This window comes from Rattus norvegicus, chromosome 1 (genome assembly GCF_036323735.1).
Source record: "Rattus norvegicus strain BN/NHsdMcwi chromosome 1, GRCr8, whole genome shotgun sequence".
Lineage (NCBI taxonomy): Eukaryota > Metazoa > Chordata > Mammalia > Rodentia > Muridae > Rattus > Rattus norvegicus.
The window spans coordinates 173383000-173398793 of NC_086019.1; the positions used below are offsets into that span (position 1 = coordinate 173383000).

At 43.5% G+C, this 15794-nt stretch overlaps 1 protein-coding gene across 3 annotated transcripts in view; it reads right to left on the reverse strand.

Moving 5' to 3' along the window:
• Positions 1–15794, reverse strand: part of Dennd5a (DENN domain containing 5A) — a 66015-nt gene that overhangs the window by 20041 nt on the left and 30180 nt on the right. For all 3 annotated transcript variants that reach the window (XM_017589204.3, NM_001107546.2, XM_039078190.2), the window contains 7 exons: positions 13663–13850; positions 7950–8267; positions 6249–6464; positions 5589–5823; positions 3291–3441; positions 2057–2150; positions 704–835 (listed from right to left, as the gene is read on the reverse strand). In XM_017589204.3, the coding sequence (XP_017444693.1) occupies positions 704–835; positions 2057–2150; positions 3291–3441; positions 5589–5823; positions 6249–6464; positions 7950–8267; positions 13663–13850 (1334 nt within the window). The remainder of the gene's footprint in view (positions 1–703; positions 836–2056; positions 2151–3290; positions 3442–5588; positions 5824–6248; positions 6465–7949; positions 8268–13662; positions 13851–15794) is intronic.

Sequence of the window (15794 nt, forward strand, 5' to 3'; positions counted from 1 at the left end):
ATGTGTGTTTTCCTACATGTGTGTCTGTGTGAGGGAGTTAGAACCCCTAGAGCTAGAGCTACAGACAGTTGTGAGCTGCCATGTGGAAATAAAACTGGGTCCTCTGGAAGGACATTCAGTGCTCTTAACCACTGTGCCATCCCTCCAGCCCCACAAACTGCTACTACTAGATATGAAAAGCAATTACTGTTAGATTACAACAGAGAAGCAAAAACATTTCCACATATGCAAACAATCTGTAACTACTAAGGTAACAAGCTTTTAAGGTCAGCATTACCCCATGATCTAAGGAGTAGGGCAGTTAGACGGCATGACAGACTGATGAGCTGAGCTCCATCATCAGAGCCCACAGGAAGATGTAAGAAGAGAACTGACTTACAAAGCTGTCCTGATCTCTTCTCCCCACCCCCACCCCCATACTTTTTTAACTAAAACAAGGAGTGCTCAGAGCCAAGCAATGACCTCCTTTTTGCTGCAAGGGAAAGAGCAGCACTGAGTATACAGCTCACTGAGTACAGCTCACTGAGTATACAGCTCACTGAGTACAGCTCACTGAGTATACAGTTCACTGAGTACAGCTCACTGAATATACAGCTCACTGAGTACAGCTCACTGAGTATACAGCTCACTGAGTACAGCTCACTGAGTACAGCTCACTGAGTATACAGCTCACTGAGTACAGCTCACTGAGTATACAGCTCACCTTGTTTCGGCATTCCTTCAGCAGGCCTTCTACAAACTTCCAGTTGGTCTGGGCAATGACCGAGGGAGACAGGTTGGACAGTTTGGGCTGACGGATGGTACTGCCCATATTCCTGGCTTCCTGGATGTACTTCTACATTAATCAGAAAAAGCAAAGACCTTTTACGTTCATGGACAGAGACCACAGTAACCAGTACTGGTGGGCCCCTAAGGAGGACACTGCACCCCATGCTTCTTTGCTAGCCTATGCCTGGGCTCAAATATACATGAGAGCAGAAAATTTAAGTGCCATTCTTGTACAAAAGGGGAAAATCAAAATAATACTGTTTCTGGTTTTATTGACATGAATATAATAAACTACCTTTGATTTAAAGACACAAGAGGCATTCATACAGACATGAGCATATGACATGCACAAATACACTAGCAATCATAGCCAAATTCTTGATATTACAACACGATGTTTACACTTAAGAAGCCTGCAGTGGAGTTAGGAATTGCAGTAACTAAACAAACCGATACTACAATGGCTTGAGTACATTCACTGTTTTATGTTGGGCTGCATTTGTAGGTTTGCTACAACACATGCAGGCAGAATGCACAGGCTGGGCATGCCTGCTACCTTCTATAGGAACTGCTTTAGTTGTCGTATCTCTTCAGCACAACAGAACAGTAATAAGGACACCATCCCCCTTCATATCAGGGAGCACAGCGGCTGGCATTTGAGGGAGCTAACAGCATCTGCAATCAGCAAAGCAAGGGTGCAGCATCCTGGTCCTCACTTCGCTCTCTCTACTCTTAGACAATTCAGCATCAACTGTCCAGGGAACGGTGCCACCAAGGGCAAGAGACTAACCAAGTCAATTAAGGTAATCAAGACAGTGTCCCCAGACCACTCACAGGCCAACCTAATCTAGACACAACCCCAGGACTCCTCCCAGATGATTTTGGATTGTGTCAAGTTGGCAATGAAAACTAAAGATCATAGTCACCTGAGATATAGAGAAGTCCAGGAAAAAGTCCAGAGTCAGAGTCACAGCACTGACCCCAGCTCATTTTATTTTAACAAAATTAGTTCCTTTCCTACTGCACCACAAACAAAAAAGCACCAATTTTAAAGGTGTTTATTTCTGCAAGTTTCAGACTGGCATCTTCTGGAATTCTTACTGAGTAACAGAACTAGAGATCATCGGGCTAGCTGTCATGAAAAACACACTATGCTCTCTAGAACTAACCTTGAATTCTTCTACAGAGAGAGGTCACTGCTGGGACAACTTACTAAGCTCTAAGAAAATGACAGAGGGAGCGCAGCATAACACAAGGAGGGCTCCTTGTCATTCACAAGGCATCTTACCTCCCTCTGGTCATTGTCTAAGCGCAAGTGTTCCGTGTGCTGCTTCTGCCGGTCTTTCCGCCTCCACTGGGCAGGGGCATTCCTTTTTGTCCACCTGACAATATCAAAAAGAGGCCGTTAGGAATATTCACTACACTGTTAGTTCTAAGCCAACCTGGTATACTCAGTGAGACCCTGTCTCAAAAGATAAAAAAGACAGCCATAATTCCAGCACTCAAGAGGCAGAGGCAGGCAGATTCCTGAGTTCGAGGCCTGCCTGGTCTACAAATCAAGTTCCAGGACAGAGGACAGCTGGAGCTACAAAGAGAAGCCATGTCTTGAGATTAAAAAAAAAGAAAGAAAAGAAGAGAAAAGAAAATCCACTAAGGCCAACTAACAAGAAAACTCCAATGTCTAGGGAGCCAATGGTGAGCACAGAAAGCCACAGAGGCAATGCGAAGTTTGTGGGGATGAGTAGCTAAAAACTAAGTGACTGAACAAAAGAGAGAAGGCCTCCAAGGAGTAAGTTGCTCATTTGTCTTGAAATATCCACCAAAACTTCACATGTAGATACAAAGCTGGCTGGGGAAGAACTATCCACCCAAGCTGCCCAGCTTCAGTCAGGCCCCCGTTATTTCCAATACTGCCTTCTAAGGACAAAATACTAGATAGCTGTCTGTTGGATGGGGTTCAGTTAGGAGGTCTTTTTTTTTTTTGGTTCTTTTTTTCAGAGCTGGGGACCGAACCCAGGGCCTTGCGCTTCCTAGGCAAGCGCTCTACCACTGAGCTAAATCCCCAACCCCTAGGAGGTCATTTTAACCCATCTGCTGCCTGGCTGCTTGAAAATCCTGGGTATATCCAATTTGCAAGAGTTACCCAATTTGTACAGTGGAGACAAAGCTAACAAGACATCTACATAGATCTTATCTATACTTGTTTTTAAAATTCTTTAAATACTGAGGTAGCTCAGTGGTTAAGAGCACTGACCTTTCTTCCTAAGTTCAATTCTTGGTACTCACATAGTAGCTCACAAGCATCTGCAATTCCAGCTCAAGGAGATCTATGCCTTCTTCTGGATTCCAGGCACACAAGTGGTGCACAGACACTGGCGCAGGCACAATACTCATACACATAAAACAAAACACTAAGGAAAAACCCCGAAGTCTTTCGTGTATACCAATGCTAGCTTAGACTCTGGATGTCAGTGACGACTGTGCTTGGTGGCCAGGTTGGGGAATCTCTAGGGTTTACTTACTTGTTGCTGGCTGGCCCGGTGCAAAGTACATCTGATTGTAGCTTAGGGAAAAAGCCAGGTTCATATTTTCCTTGTCCAATTTTCATGTCAAGAAGATGAGGGTGAACTGCAGTGTGGTCAATTTTTGCCAGACGTAGCTCAATTGCTTTTTCTGAGTGAGATTTCAAAAAAATTTCAAGTTGAAATTTTAGTATAAACTCATGTATCAAGTTGCTTTCCATTATTTACTCTACATTAAAAACATATACATTATGATATTCAGATATGTATTGAGTCATATGACCCAACAAAACTATTTGGGAAGTCCAAACTCCTGCAACAACTGATGTAAGAATTACAGAAAAAAGACAAGTTATGAATTATGTCATAGGAGGAAAAAACATCATATGGCATTAATGTGTGAATATCTATTTTCTTATATAATCATACCAGCTGAACAGTTAGCTGTCAAGATTTAGCCAGCTACTGATAGACGAAACTAAATTCATACTATTTCTGACACTGGGTAACTGGTGATTTCAAGTTTGACTCAACAGTCTCATTAAGAATGATTTAAGTAATAGTTTACTATCATGACATTTTGAGAGGCACAGATTAAATGCAGGCATCATTTATGCCAAGCCTGGCAAAATCTATACCTGACTCCATTTAATTACAGTGTAAGTGTCCAAGTCCACTGGCGAGCAGACATAAAATTTCAACTGGGGGGGCCTGGAGAGATGGCTCAGCGGTTAAGAGTACTGTCTGTTCTTCCAGAGGTCCTGAGTTCACTTCCCAGCAACCACATGGGGGCTCACGACCATCTGTAATGAAATCTGATGCCCTCTTTTGGTGTGTCTGAGGACAGCTACAGTGTACTCACATGCATAAAATAAATAAATCTTTTTTAAAAAAAATTCAACTAGGTAAAGATATGTCTTATAATATTGCTTTGCTAATAATCTAAACATTCTTTTTATCTATTAGAAAACATAGTTCATGGCTTACAGCTTTTTCTCTGGGCTCAATAATCACCTTTGAAAATATAGTGGACTGAAAAGCAATTTATTGAAAGGTTTCATTTACATCTTTCAATCTCTAAATGTAAAATTTATGTTTAAATAGGGTAAAGCTGACTATGACTTTTGTTTTCAAAAATTAGACAAATTAATATATAAATAATTCAAAGTATTTTTGTTTACTTTGACAAAATATTTTCTCTGAATTAAAGATGGTTCCACAGGATAGCAGCAATGAATCCCATGTAAAATAAAAAGGAAAAAATTTTGTCAACCCCTTTTTTTAAGATATAACTACTCTCACTTCTAACCAAGATAAAGTGAAAAGATTGATTTTTACCCTCCTCCCTGAAATACACACCAACAGGAAAACAAACCTGTCTCCTGGGCAGTGAAGGACAGGAATCCCTAAGAATTAGAAATAGATGAAGAAATTCTTCCAAATGACTCAGCTAACTGCCCTGGGGGCACACAAAGAAGCCTAGAAAGGGTCTAGAACAGCTCCAAAGGCTAGGGACATACGGCCAGTGGCAAGAAGACTGCTCTAGTGTCTGCAGTGAGATCTCTGGTGCTCTGGAAACAAACTGCAGGTGATACCAGGACTTCTTCTGACAAAGCCTTTAATGTGAGGGCTGGTTAGCACTTCATTCCATAGCTTAACCCTATACTCCAATAGACCCATGACACTACGTCTTCTGACTCAATACATGGATTACAGAAAGGCTGAGAACAGACTGCCTCCCTCTTACAGCAGATCTGTAGAGCCCTGAGTGACCAGACCTCCAGTTTCACAGTCCTCAGCTGTTCCAATACTGCCATTTCATGTGATGGGGAATGAAAAGGATGGGGAATCCTGATTTTAAAAATGATTTTGAGAGGCAGGAGTTCAAAGTCAGCCTGGACTAAATAGCAGTTCTAGGCCAGTCAAGAGAGACTCTTGCCTCAAAAACAAACAAACAAAAACAATTTCCAGACCAAACAAAAACAAAAAAAGCAAAAAACAAACAAAACAAGGAAGGAAGCAAAGCACAGTGACGCACGCCTTAGTCTCTGTGACAAGGCGAGCAGGTGGGTGGGGCTCTATGAGTTGAAGCCAGCCTGGTCTATACAGTGAATTCAGGATGGCTAGAGGTATAGAGACCCTGTCAATCAATCAATCAATCAATCAATCAATCAATAATAGGAAAGAACACTGTAGGCCATGCAATAATATACACAAAGGCAAAATATGAGAAAAGCATACATGTTGAGGAAAAAGAACATGTTACCAATGAGGTCCCAGAGGCCAAGGAGGCCTTACCTGCTTCATCCACAGTGGTACATTTCTGGTACATGGATGTCCTAAGAGTAGGTGTTCGAACATTCAACAGTCTGATCTTGTCTACCCTTGAGTCAAAGACCCGGAGGACAGGGTCTTTATCGTCATCATCGTGACACATGATCTTGTTGTCAATAAAAGATGCAAACATCTGGGTCTCTAGGAATCTTGAGAGGAAGGGCAGGTAGGGCTCAGGCTGATCTGACAGAAAGGACGCCTAGTAGAACCAAACAGAAGTGGTCAACAACAGAGAAGTGAAGAGCAGCCCTGACAATCACAGGCAATACCCAGGGTTGAAGTGGGACAAATCTTCTCTGAAGCATCCTATGTCTTTATGAAAAGCCAACCACAACCCTCCTCCCCTTTGGTAATTCTCATAAAAGTCACTTTCCCGAGACTCTGACACAGCCAGCCCAGGCAGTCAACTACACAAACACCCCTGCCTAGAGGAAGAGTCCTTTCCTGGACCGCAAAGCAAAACAAAATCAAAACAAGGGGAGGGGCACTGGGCTAGAGATAAACCACCTAACTGTAGTCCTCGGTCGCCTGCCTCTGTCCTGGACTTCTCTAGTGATGTCATATGCAGTCACTTCCTCAAGCTGCAAGCTGCAAGCGCTCTGCCTCCCCTCAGGGCTCACTCACTTTATCAAAGTTCTGCATCTGCTCCCTGTTGCTGAGCCAGGACTCCTTATCCTGGCTGGGCTGGATGACAAACACTTCATAATCAGCAAACATCTGGGTAAAGCGATTGGCAAAAACTTCCCGGATCTGAATGTTTAGCTGGTAAATCCTGAGTTCTTCTTCATCACACTGAACTTTGAAATCTTTATTGCTACTGGGATCTTCACGAACTTCCAGCTTTAAAAAAAAAAGGGGGGGGGTGGGTATGAACATTTATACTTTTATGCTAAGAAATACAATTCATCCGATTTTTCCCCACTGGACTTGGCAGCAAACAGTAAGAATGTGAGAACTAAAGTAAAAATGAGAAGAAATATAAAGGGAGCCGTCTAGAAGTTAAAAAGATTTAGCTAAGCAGCTGAAACTTACCTGGCAACTAGGTAGGAAGTAAAGGGAAGTGGGGAGAGGAGAGATTCTGAAGTGGAGAAAAGAGTTCAATCTGAAGGTGTCCAACAAGCTAAGTGGAGGTGCAGTCATTGTGCTGAGTGCAGTCCAGCCAAGGAAGAAAAGGAGTGAACCCTCCCCTGCAGGAGAGGCCTGGGCCAAGCTCTGGCTCTCACCTGCTCCGGATGCTACCTTTCTTTGGTTTCTTTCTTTGAAGGGTTGAGGGGAAATTATCTTTCTTACCTTTCAAGAATTGTTCTTTTTTTAAAAAAAAAAAAAAAAAAGAGAGAGAGAGATTTTTAATCTTCCTAAATATTTCTCTATTTAAGTGGCATTAACTTTTTTTAATCTGCTGTACTTTACAAAATAAAAGGGAAATGAAATAGCTGACCCCTAAAAAAGGAAGTCCAACAAAATCATGGTGTCAGCCTAACATGCATGTGTACTAACCAAAGTTGTTCAGCGGTGAGAATGGAGGAGGCAAGGACATGGGCAAACAAGCGCAGAAAGCGTACTATCATCAAAGCCACAAACCGGAGAGCAGGCGTCTCCCAGGAGAGAGCTCAGCACTGCAGGATCTGGTTTAAGCTGCAGCTGAACTCTAGACTAGGGTCTGAATCTTGGGTGAAAATGCTTAAAGGCCTGGCTCTTACAACACCTCAGGGCAATGGGTAAGAAAAGTCCACAGTTCTCCCCCAATTTCACACAGAATGGCAACAGATTCTTCCTGACCTGCACAGGAAGCCACCCAGCTTAGATCCAGGATCAGTTGCTAGAAGAGCTGCTTGTGCTCAGTCTCCCATATGGTGTATTCCTTCACTGCTCACAAATATGCACCGTCAGCTAGGCAGTGGTGACACTCACCTTTAACCCCAGCACTTGGGAGACTGAGGCAGGTGGATCTCTTAAGTTCAAGACCAGCCTAGTCTACACAGAGAAACCCTGTCTAGAAAAATTAAAAAAAAAAAAAATGCAGGCTGGAGAGAAGGCTCAGTGGTTAAGAGCACTGACTGCTCTTCCAGTGGTCCTGAGTTCAAATCCCAGCAACCACATGGTGGCTCACAGCCATCTGTAATGAGATCTGATGCCCTCTTCTGGTGTGTCTGAAGACAGCTACAGTGTACTTATATATATATAAATAAATAAATCTTTAAAAAAAAAAAAAAAAAAGAAGTGCACTGTTCTGACCTGAGTCCTTTCTCATACTAAGCCCAGCTTCTACAAGACAGCACTCTAACACAGATCCAATTTGTCACAAATGTATTTCCAGCATCTTACTTTTTCCAAACTCACTCCAGTCCTCTTGACCAAAGCTTGCAACCGAGCGATCGTTTCATTTTCCTTGAGGAGCTCATAGGAATGCAAAGGGGAGCCCGCAATGTTCCCGTTCTTCTTGTCAGACACAAGCTCGGAGGCTCGGATCCTCTTCAGCTTCGAAGCACTTTCGCTGCAGTGGAGGTTCCCTTCAGGGGGAACGCCGAAGGCCATGAGGATCTCAGAGACCTCCTGGACAAACTCCAGTTTGTTAGGAAATTGAGGCAAGTCCTCTGGCAACTCAATGAAGTGGTTGTCAACATCCACAAAGCAGAGGTTAGCCTGGAAGGAAACAGGAGGTGTGAACAAAGGGAGCCCCAAGAGAGCAGTTTTAGAAAGGACAATGAAATGGGAATGAGCAGTGTAAAGATGGCGGAGGCATCCTGAGCCCCCTCTGCTTTCTAACATAAAACCTTAGAAACATGGCTCTTTCCTCAGAGGGAAAATGCTAGGGAAATTAGCTAAAAGTAGTTGTGAGACCATGATGGCAGTGCCATTCAAAAGCTTCACAAATCAGTGAGAAGTGTCAAAGTCTGGCACCAGTCTGAGCACTGGTGCTCACCTGCTTCAGGCTTCACTCCTAACTTTCAAGATTTGGTTGTCACGGTCCTTCCTCATACTGAGAGGTACAGTCAGCACTCACACGGTGCTCAACTATTGGACTTGTCACCGCCTAGACTAATTTTACAGATGAAACTGACTAAAGAAGATACGCATGGTTATGATCACAGTACTCGGGGAAGCTGAGGCAGGAGGACCACTAAGAATTCTAGGCTAGCATGGGGCTAGCACAGGATCCAGGCCATCCTGGACTAACCTTAAAAGATAAACTTTAAAACAAAACAAAACAAAAAACCAGAGACAGGAGCTGGAGAAATGGCTCAGCAGACAAAACCACTGGCAGCTCTCTGCCAGAGGATCCCAGTTAAATTTCCAGCATCCACATGGCATCTCCCAACTGTCTGTAACTCCAGACCCAGCAGACCCAGTGTCCTCTTCTGGCCTCCATGGGCACCAGACACAAAGACAGACAGACACACACACACACACACACACACACACACACACACACACACACACACACGTAGGTAAAACCCATACTTATTAATTAATTAAAAAAACCTGATACAGGCCAAGCATATACCTATGGTCACTACTTGGTAGCACTGGGATTTGAACTCTGCTTGACCCCGGTCATACACTAAAACTGCTCTCCATCACCTTGGCTGATATTCAGTTGCTTGATCAGTTTAATACTTTAAAATCCTTGTCCTTGTTAACTTTCTTGCACTGTTATTAGAAGAGCTGTTTATATGCTTATCTTATTAATCTGTCCTTACAAGACATGTAACATTGCCTTCACTCCAACAGGATATTAAAGGGTTAAGTCTCTCTCAATTATATAAAAGAGATTCCTGTTATAGAGCTGTTTTTGAGAATTATAATCTCAAATATTCTTATAGGACATTTATATGTATTTGTGACTAAGTGTGTATGCACAAGCAAAAATTAGAAGACAACATGACAACATTCAGGAGTAGGCTCTTTCTTCCCCCAGGTGGAGCCCAAGAATTTAACTCAGATTGTCAGGCTTGCTGGCAAATGCCTTTTACCTACTGAGCTACCTCACTGCCACCCCTTCCCTGCCTCCATTTAACTTTTAATCTATGTGAAACAGGTTTCCTTATGGCATAAGATAAGGGTCCTTCCTTCAGCAAGGCACTGTTACTATATACCAAATGCTGTCCCAGTGACACACAAGCTCATATTTGGCTCAACAGCCTTTATGTTCTGAAAGAAGCAGACAGAGGATAACATGATCAGCTCACTAACACAGCCGTCCCACCAAATTCATCTACTACAGCTCATTCTGAACAGACCCCTGTTCCACTTATGCTGAGTGCATAAATTAACTGTCAACCTGTCACTGTAAAAAGAAAGCTTTCCATCCCCAAACCTCAAAGACTGGAGGAATCACTTTAAACTTTACTTCCCAGTTCCTCTACTAAATATGTTGACTCTGCCTCTTAAAGGCCAATAAATATTTATAACCTAAAAACAGACCCCTTTTTACTTATTCTTTTAAGATTTTTAACATTATTAATGCTCTTAGGCCAAGCCATCAAAAAACAAAATCAACTAATCTAGTCAAGGGCCTTTACACAGCTGACAAAATGAAAGGCACGCATTTCCATCTCTTACCCCTTGACTCATCTTTTAAAAAGAGGGTGGTGGCAGTTTTTCCAACAAGAAACATGGAAGCAACTAAAATATTTAGATCCACCCAATAATGCTCAGTGGCTTCTCTCTCACCGTTGTGAGTCAAATAGAGAGTCCATAAAGAATTCCTTTTTATTTATTTATTAAATCTATATGGATGCTTTGCCTGTTTGTTCTCAGGCAGTCCACACATCTAGTCTTGGCCCAATTCAAGCTCCTATAGGAGGAGGATTCTGGTGGTTAGATAGAAGCCAGCATTCCTCAGAAACTTGTAAAACAGTCAGCCAAAGGAGTTGGCTTGAGGCTGCATTGACCTATACCTGTGGTTATCAGCATATCAAAGCCCACGCTGGCCTCCAGGCTCCTTAGACCTCATTCACAAGTACTTGTCATACATTTCAAAGCCCCCTTGAGAGTCTCCCGACCCTTCTCATCACCACCCCAAACCCTGAGGCTTCCTGCAGCTCCTTATAACTCAGTATTTTCTGCTACTACCCTCTCACCACTTCCCTAGCCCTGGTCACATCTAGGCTGCTGCTTTTTTTTTTTTTAATTTTTTTTAAAGATTTATTTATTTATTATATATAAGTACACTGTAGCTGTCTTCAGATACACCAGAAGAGGGCATCAGAACTCTTTACAGATGGTTGTGAGCCACCATGTGGTTGCTGGGAATTGAACTCAGCACCTCTAGAAGAGCAGTCGGGTGCTCTTAACCACTGAGCCATCTCTCCAGCCCCTAGGCTGCTGCTTTTTCTCTCTGATCTAGACTCTTCCGCAAGTCCCCGGATGTGTTCTCTCTTAGTCACAATAAAAACCTCCCTCTAGGGCTGGAGAGAGATGGCTCAGTGGTTAAGAGCACTGACTGCTCTTCCAAAGGTCCTGAGTTCAAATCCCAGCAACCACATGGTGGCTCACAACCATCTGTAATGAGATCTGATGCCCTCTTCTGATGTGTCTGAAGACAGCCACAGTGTACTTATATACATAAAATAAATAAATCTTTAAAAAAAAAAAACTACCTCTAATCGCAAATGGCTAGTTTGATGCTTTCTTTATTGTCCCTTTCCCATACAGCTGCATGCATGTCTGGGTACCATAAGTGTATTTGGGACCTGTGGAGGTCAGAAGAGGGCATCCAATCCCCTGATTAGTACCACCATGTGGGTGCTGGGAATGGAAGCAAGGTCCTCTGGAAGAATAGCCAGTGCTCTTCCACTGAGCTCTCTCTCCAATTCCATCTATAAAGAATTTTATCAACCCAAATCCTGCGTCCACATATGTGGATACCCTTGGTGAGAGGTGGCTGAGGACAGTGGCTCAGGCACACACTTCAGAGGTGGCTAAGACACACAGGAACTTCTCTCTTTCCTAGTCACTCTGCAAAATGAGGCTGAAAAGGAAGCAGTAAGAGGGCAAAATGAAAAGGAGGCCATTTAACTTCTAGGCTCATAAAACAGTCTCATGCTGTTTCCTCTCAGCCCAGGCTGGCAAGCTGAAGCAATTTATAAACCTATGACCAAATCCTCAAACATCCACTCCCACAACTGAGAAAAGGCCCAGCAACACCCGTGTGACTTACATTGTGAAAGGCTTTGTGAAGATGAAAAACCTGGAAAGACACTGAAGCCAAACGATCACCCCTCTGCTCACCTCTGCCATGCTGACAGGGAGCCTGGTGAGACAGCTACTGTTGAAGGTAGGCCTCATGAATCCGCCAAATCCCCAAAACTCTCCCTTCAGAGGGCCACAGAGCCCTTTGCCAACCTTAGCTCCTAAACCCAGTCAGTTAGTTCCCTCAGTGCACCTTTGAGTTCATCACTGAGGAGACATCAGCACACAGGCTCCCAGGGGGAAGCTACTGAGTGTCCTGAGAGAAGACAGATGGAGAGAAAAGAAAAAGACAAGCAGAAAGTGACAGCCCCTTCTTCAGTGCTCTCAAGCTTACTTTCTGACATGCTGTGTCTTCAGACAATGAAACCCCAATGAGAAGCCAAAACAAAACAGGCCTCACAAGACCAGCTCGGTTCTCCTTTGCTCAGGGCCAGCTGAGATCATGTGTTGGTGTGAAAAAGAACAAAGGGCTTTTTTACAGACTTCTGATTGCCAAAGATAGGGCTGCAACTGATGAATTCTAATTTGAGGGTCTAAGAAATGAGCACTCTTCTACAGAAAGTCTCTTTATACTCCAAGCTTACCACCCCAGGATCCTGATGCTACCTGGCACAGAACCACATCAAGGTCCTTCATTCTGCCTTCACTCCCCTCCAACAGCTGAGTTTAAAGATCCTTTATAGTCCAAAGATGTCAACTAAAATGCTAAATTACCTGAGTAATAAAATGTGAGCTAATTCTTCCTTTATTGTTCGTTTTATAAAACTATGAGCATGTGTTCTTTTGGGAAAAAACATAAAAGTATGTTTCAAGGATACCATTACTCTTACCTCATCTTGTATAATGGTTTACTCTTTTAAAAACCTGACCTGCAATTCTTTACCCCCACAGAGGTTGTCTGCTATAAATCAGGGTAGAAAATACCCAGCTAGCCAACTGCCCTGAAAAATGTCTGGCCTTCAGAGGGCAGGCCTGGGTGAATGGTACTCTAAGCCCACAGAAGACCTGCTTCTGAAGAGCACGTAGGGCTCTGCATCCCACTGTCTACCCCTCCCCAAGCAGACCAGAGGAAGAGGACGGAAACTCAAGTGCAAAGGTTGTTGTAGCAATGGAAAAAGCCACAGAGTAGAGGCTCCACACGCCAGAACTCACAGAACATTGGAGCCTCTTTCACAAACAATTCCTCAAACAGACCCATTGAGTACACTGCTGGTTTCCGAGCAACTTCTTCACATACCCATATGCCTAAAGTGAATGGAGAATAAAGACAAAAGATTCCTAAAGAGGACAAAATTTGTCCCAGGTATACGTGAAGCCAAAGATGGTAATAAAACTGAGAGATGTGTTTGAAAAAATGTGTATGGGAAAAAAAGAAATTAAAAAATAAAAACAGGGGTTGGGGATTTAGCTCAGTGGTAGAGCGCTTGCCTAGGAAGCGCAAGGCCCTGGGTTCGGTCCCCAGCTCCAAAAAAAAAAAAAAAAAAAAAATAAAAATAAAAATAAAAATAAAAACATACTGGGTACATCCGGTGATGAAGACCCTGTAAGTGATATAAGTTTGGGGCTAATGGTTCATTGTATTTTTTTTTCTTTTTTTTTTTCGGAGCTGGGGACCGAACCCAGGGCCTTGCGTTTGCTAGGCAAGCGCTCTACCACTGAGCTAAATCCCCAACCCTGGTTCATTGTATTTTTTTCCTGAAAAGTTATTCATGTTCCCAGTCCCCTTTCTAGCACCCGCCCCCAAAACAGGCCCTTGGTGGCACCATGCTGGTCTCCTCCCAGAATCTTCACCTCCCCATGCTAGAGAGGGCCAGGGGCACACCGCACTTGGCTCTCTTCTCACCTCCTGAGGCAGCTCCAACTTTGAGCGGTCATCCAAGCCGTTGGAGTGCAACCCCATCAGGTACGGAACAGGAGCGTCTAAGAAATGCAGGAGAGAAGCTGGGAGAATGGGGACATAGACATGCTGCCATTGGAAAGGAAACATCAGAGCTGTAATTGTCTCCGCCACGGTCATCAGTCTCTGGTAATCTAGGTCGGAAGGGAAAAAAAAAAACAGAATAAGCACACTCAACAAACGATACAATGCAACTGTCCCAAGGACCACTATGACCCCCTACTGGAGGCCACAGACTCAGACTCCCTGGTAGACCCCCATCAAATACACAGATCTAACTAGTAATAAAATTCAATACATAGAAATATGGCAGAAAGAGTAAATGTCACCTTTCTCTAGCCACTACTCAAGATTATGTTAAGCATATTGTTTAAAGTGGGGATAGCCAGGATTTTCTGCTCTCCAGACAGCAAATCAAGATCGCCTACTACTCCCAACACTTCTGCACACAATAGAGTTTGCGAGTTTAGCTGGGCATGGTGGCTTATTACTACAATCCCAGCATTGACCCTGAAGCAAAAGGCTGCCATAGCCTGGGAGACTGTCTCTTGCTCCTGGCTAAGCAAAGGAACGTGTGACCTATAATTAATTGCTACTTGTGTGAGGAATCTATATTTGGTCTTCGTCGCCAGTTCCTGGCACACAGCTAAGAACCTGAACATTTTCCGATACTGAGATGAGTGGTGGCTGAGGGTGAGGTAGAGGCCTCCCTGGTGAGCTCCAAGGGTACGTTCTAATCACCAGAAAGGCATGAGTAGAGGCTGGCACTTCCAGTCCATCTCTGATCTCAGGGCAAAAGGGGCAGATGCTAGAAACAATCACCAAAGACAAAGAGTTCATCACTCAGGCTTCTACAGTAATAAAAAATAAAAATAAAAAAGCAAATCCAAAGAGCTTCTGGGCCAATACACATTCTGAGGTGCTAGAGTGAGGCTCACCCAAAGAAGCCAGCATGGGGATACCTGCACTGTGCAGTCCTATTAGGTTGGTATCAAATGTATCTTTTATAATAAATAAGCAAATATTCTCCTCTGTTGTGTAAGCCGCTCCAGAATTTTATCAATATGAAGAGAGAGCTATAGGAACCTCAAAAATACACAAAACACAGGTAGCCCAGGCTTAACACAGGCAGCCCAGGCTTGCCACAGGTGAGAAGGCACTGGGACTGATCTACAGGTCTGGGTTAACTCCAAATGGTTCATCCCTTCTCTTCCCAATACTGGCAGGTAAATACATATTCCACACCCCATTTTGAGATTGGGTTTATGGGAGGGAGCGAAGGAGAGAAGGAGCAACCACAAGAAAACCAAAGAGCCTCCCCTCCTTCCCTCTCCAAAGTGAATGAAGCAGAAGCTACCACACTCTATGGCTGGCTGCTCTCATTGGCTCATGGCAACAGCATCCCACCTTGTACCAAAACACCATGGAAGTGAGGCAAACCCCCAAATGCCTTCATTCACTGTGAGGTTTAATTGTACTGGATACTGCTCAGCTCCAGTGTCTGAGAACTAGGTCCATATCTATCAGCCATACATATATCAGGGCATGCTGGAGACGGTTATTTGCTCCATATAAGCAGGCTTTTCAACACTGTAAAAACCTGCCTTGCTTTTCCCCTCCTCAAGATAAACCTAATCTAGTATCTGAAACATGTAATTTAAGCTCTCTGAAGAGCTTCCTCCAGTGCAATTGAAACTGTGAGATTCTTTAAAAACAAAGCAATAACACAATCCCCATTTCCATTTGCGTGGCTGTTTTAACAGAGAAGAGAAATTGAGCTTTATAGCTTTCTGGTCTGTAGAAGTTGTGTTTTCTCCCTCTACCTTTTAAATGTTTTGTCGTTGTGTTGTTTGCTTGTTTGTTTTTAAAGCAGCCTCTCAACTTGAAGGATCCAGCAATCTGTGGTCCCCACACTAGAACGCTAACCTCCAGGAGTCATACACACAAACCCTTTTCTGCACACAGTACCAATGATAGCAGCAGCATCTCCTTTGCCGTAGCATTCCATACCACTCAACTAGCAATAGTTGAACTCCAAGCAACTGGCTAAGTCCTCTCACAGCTCTTCCCCATGCTGT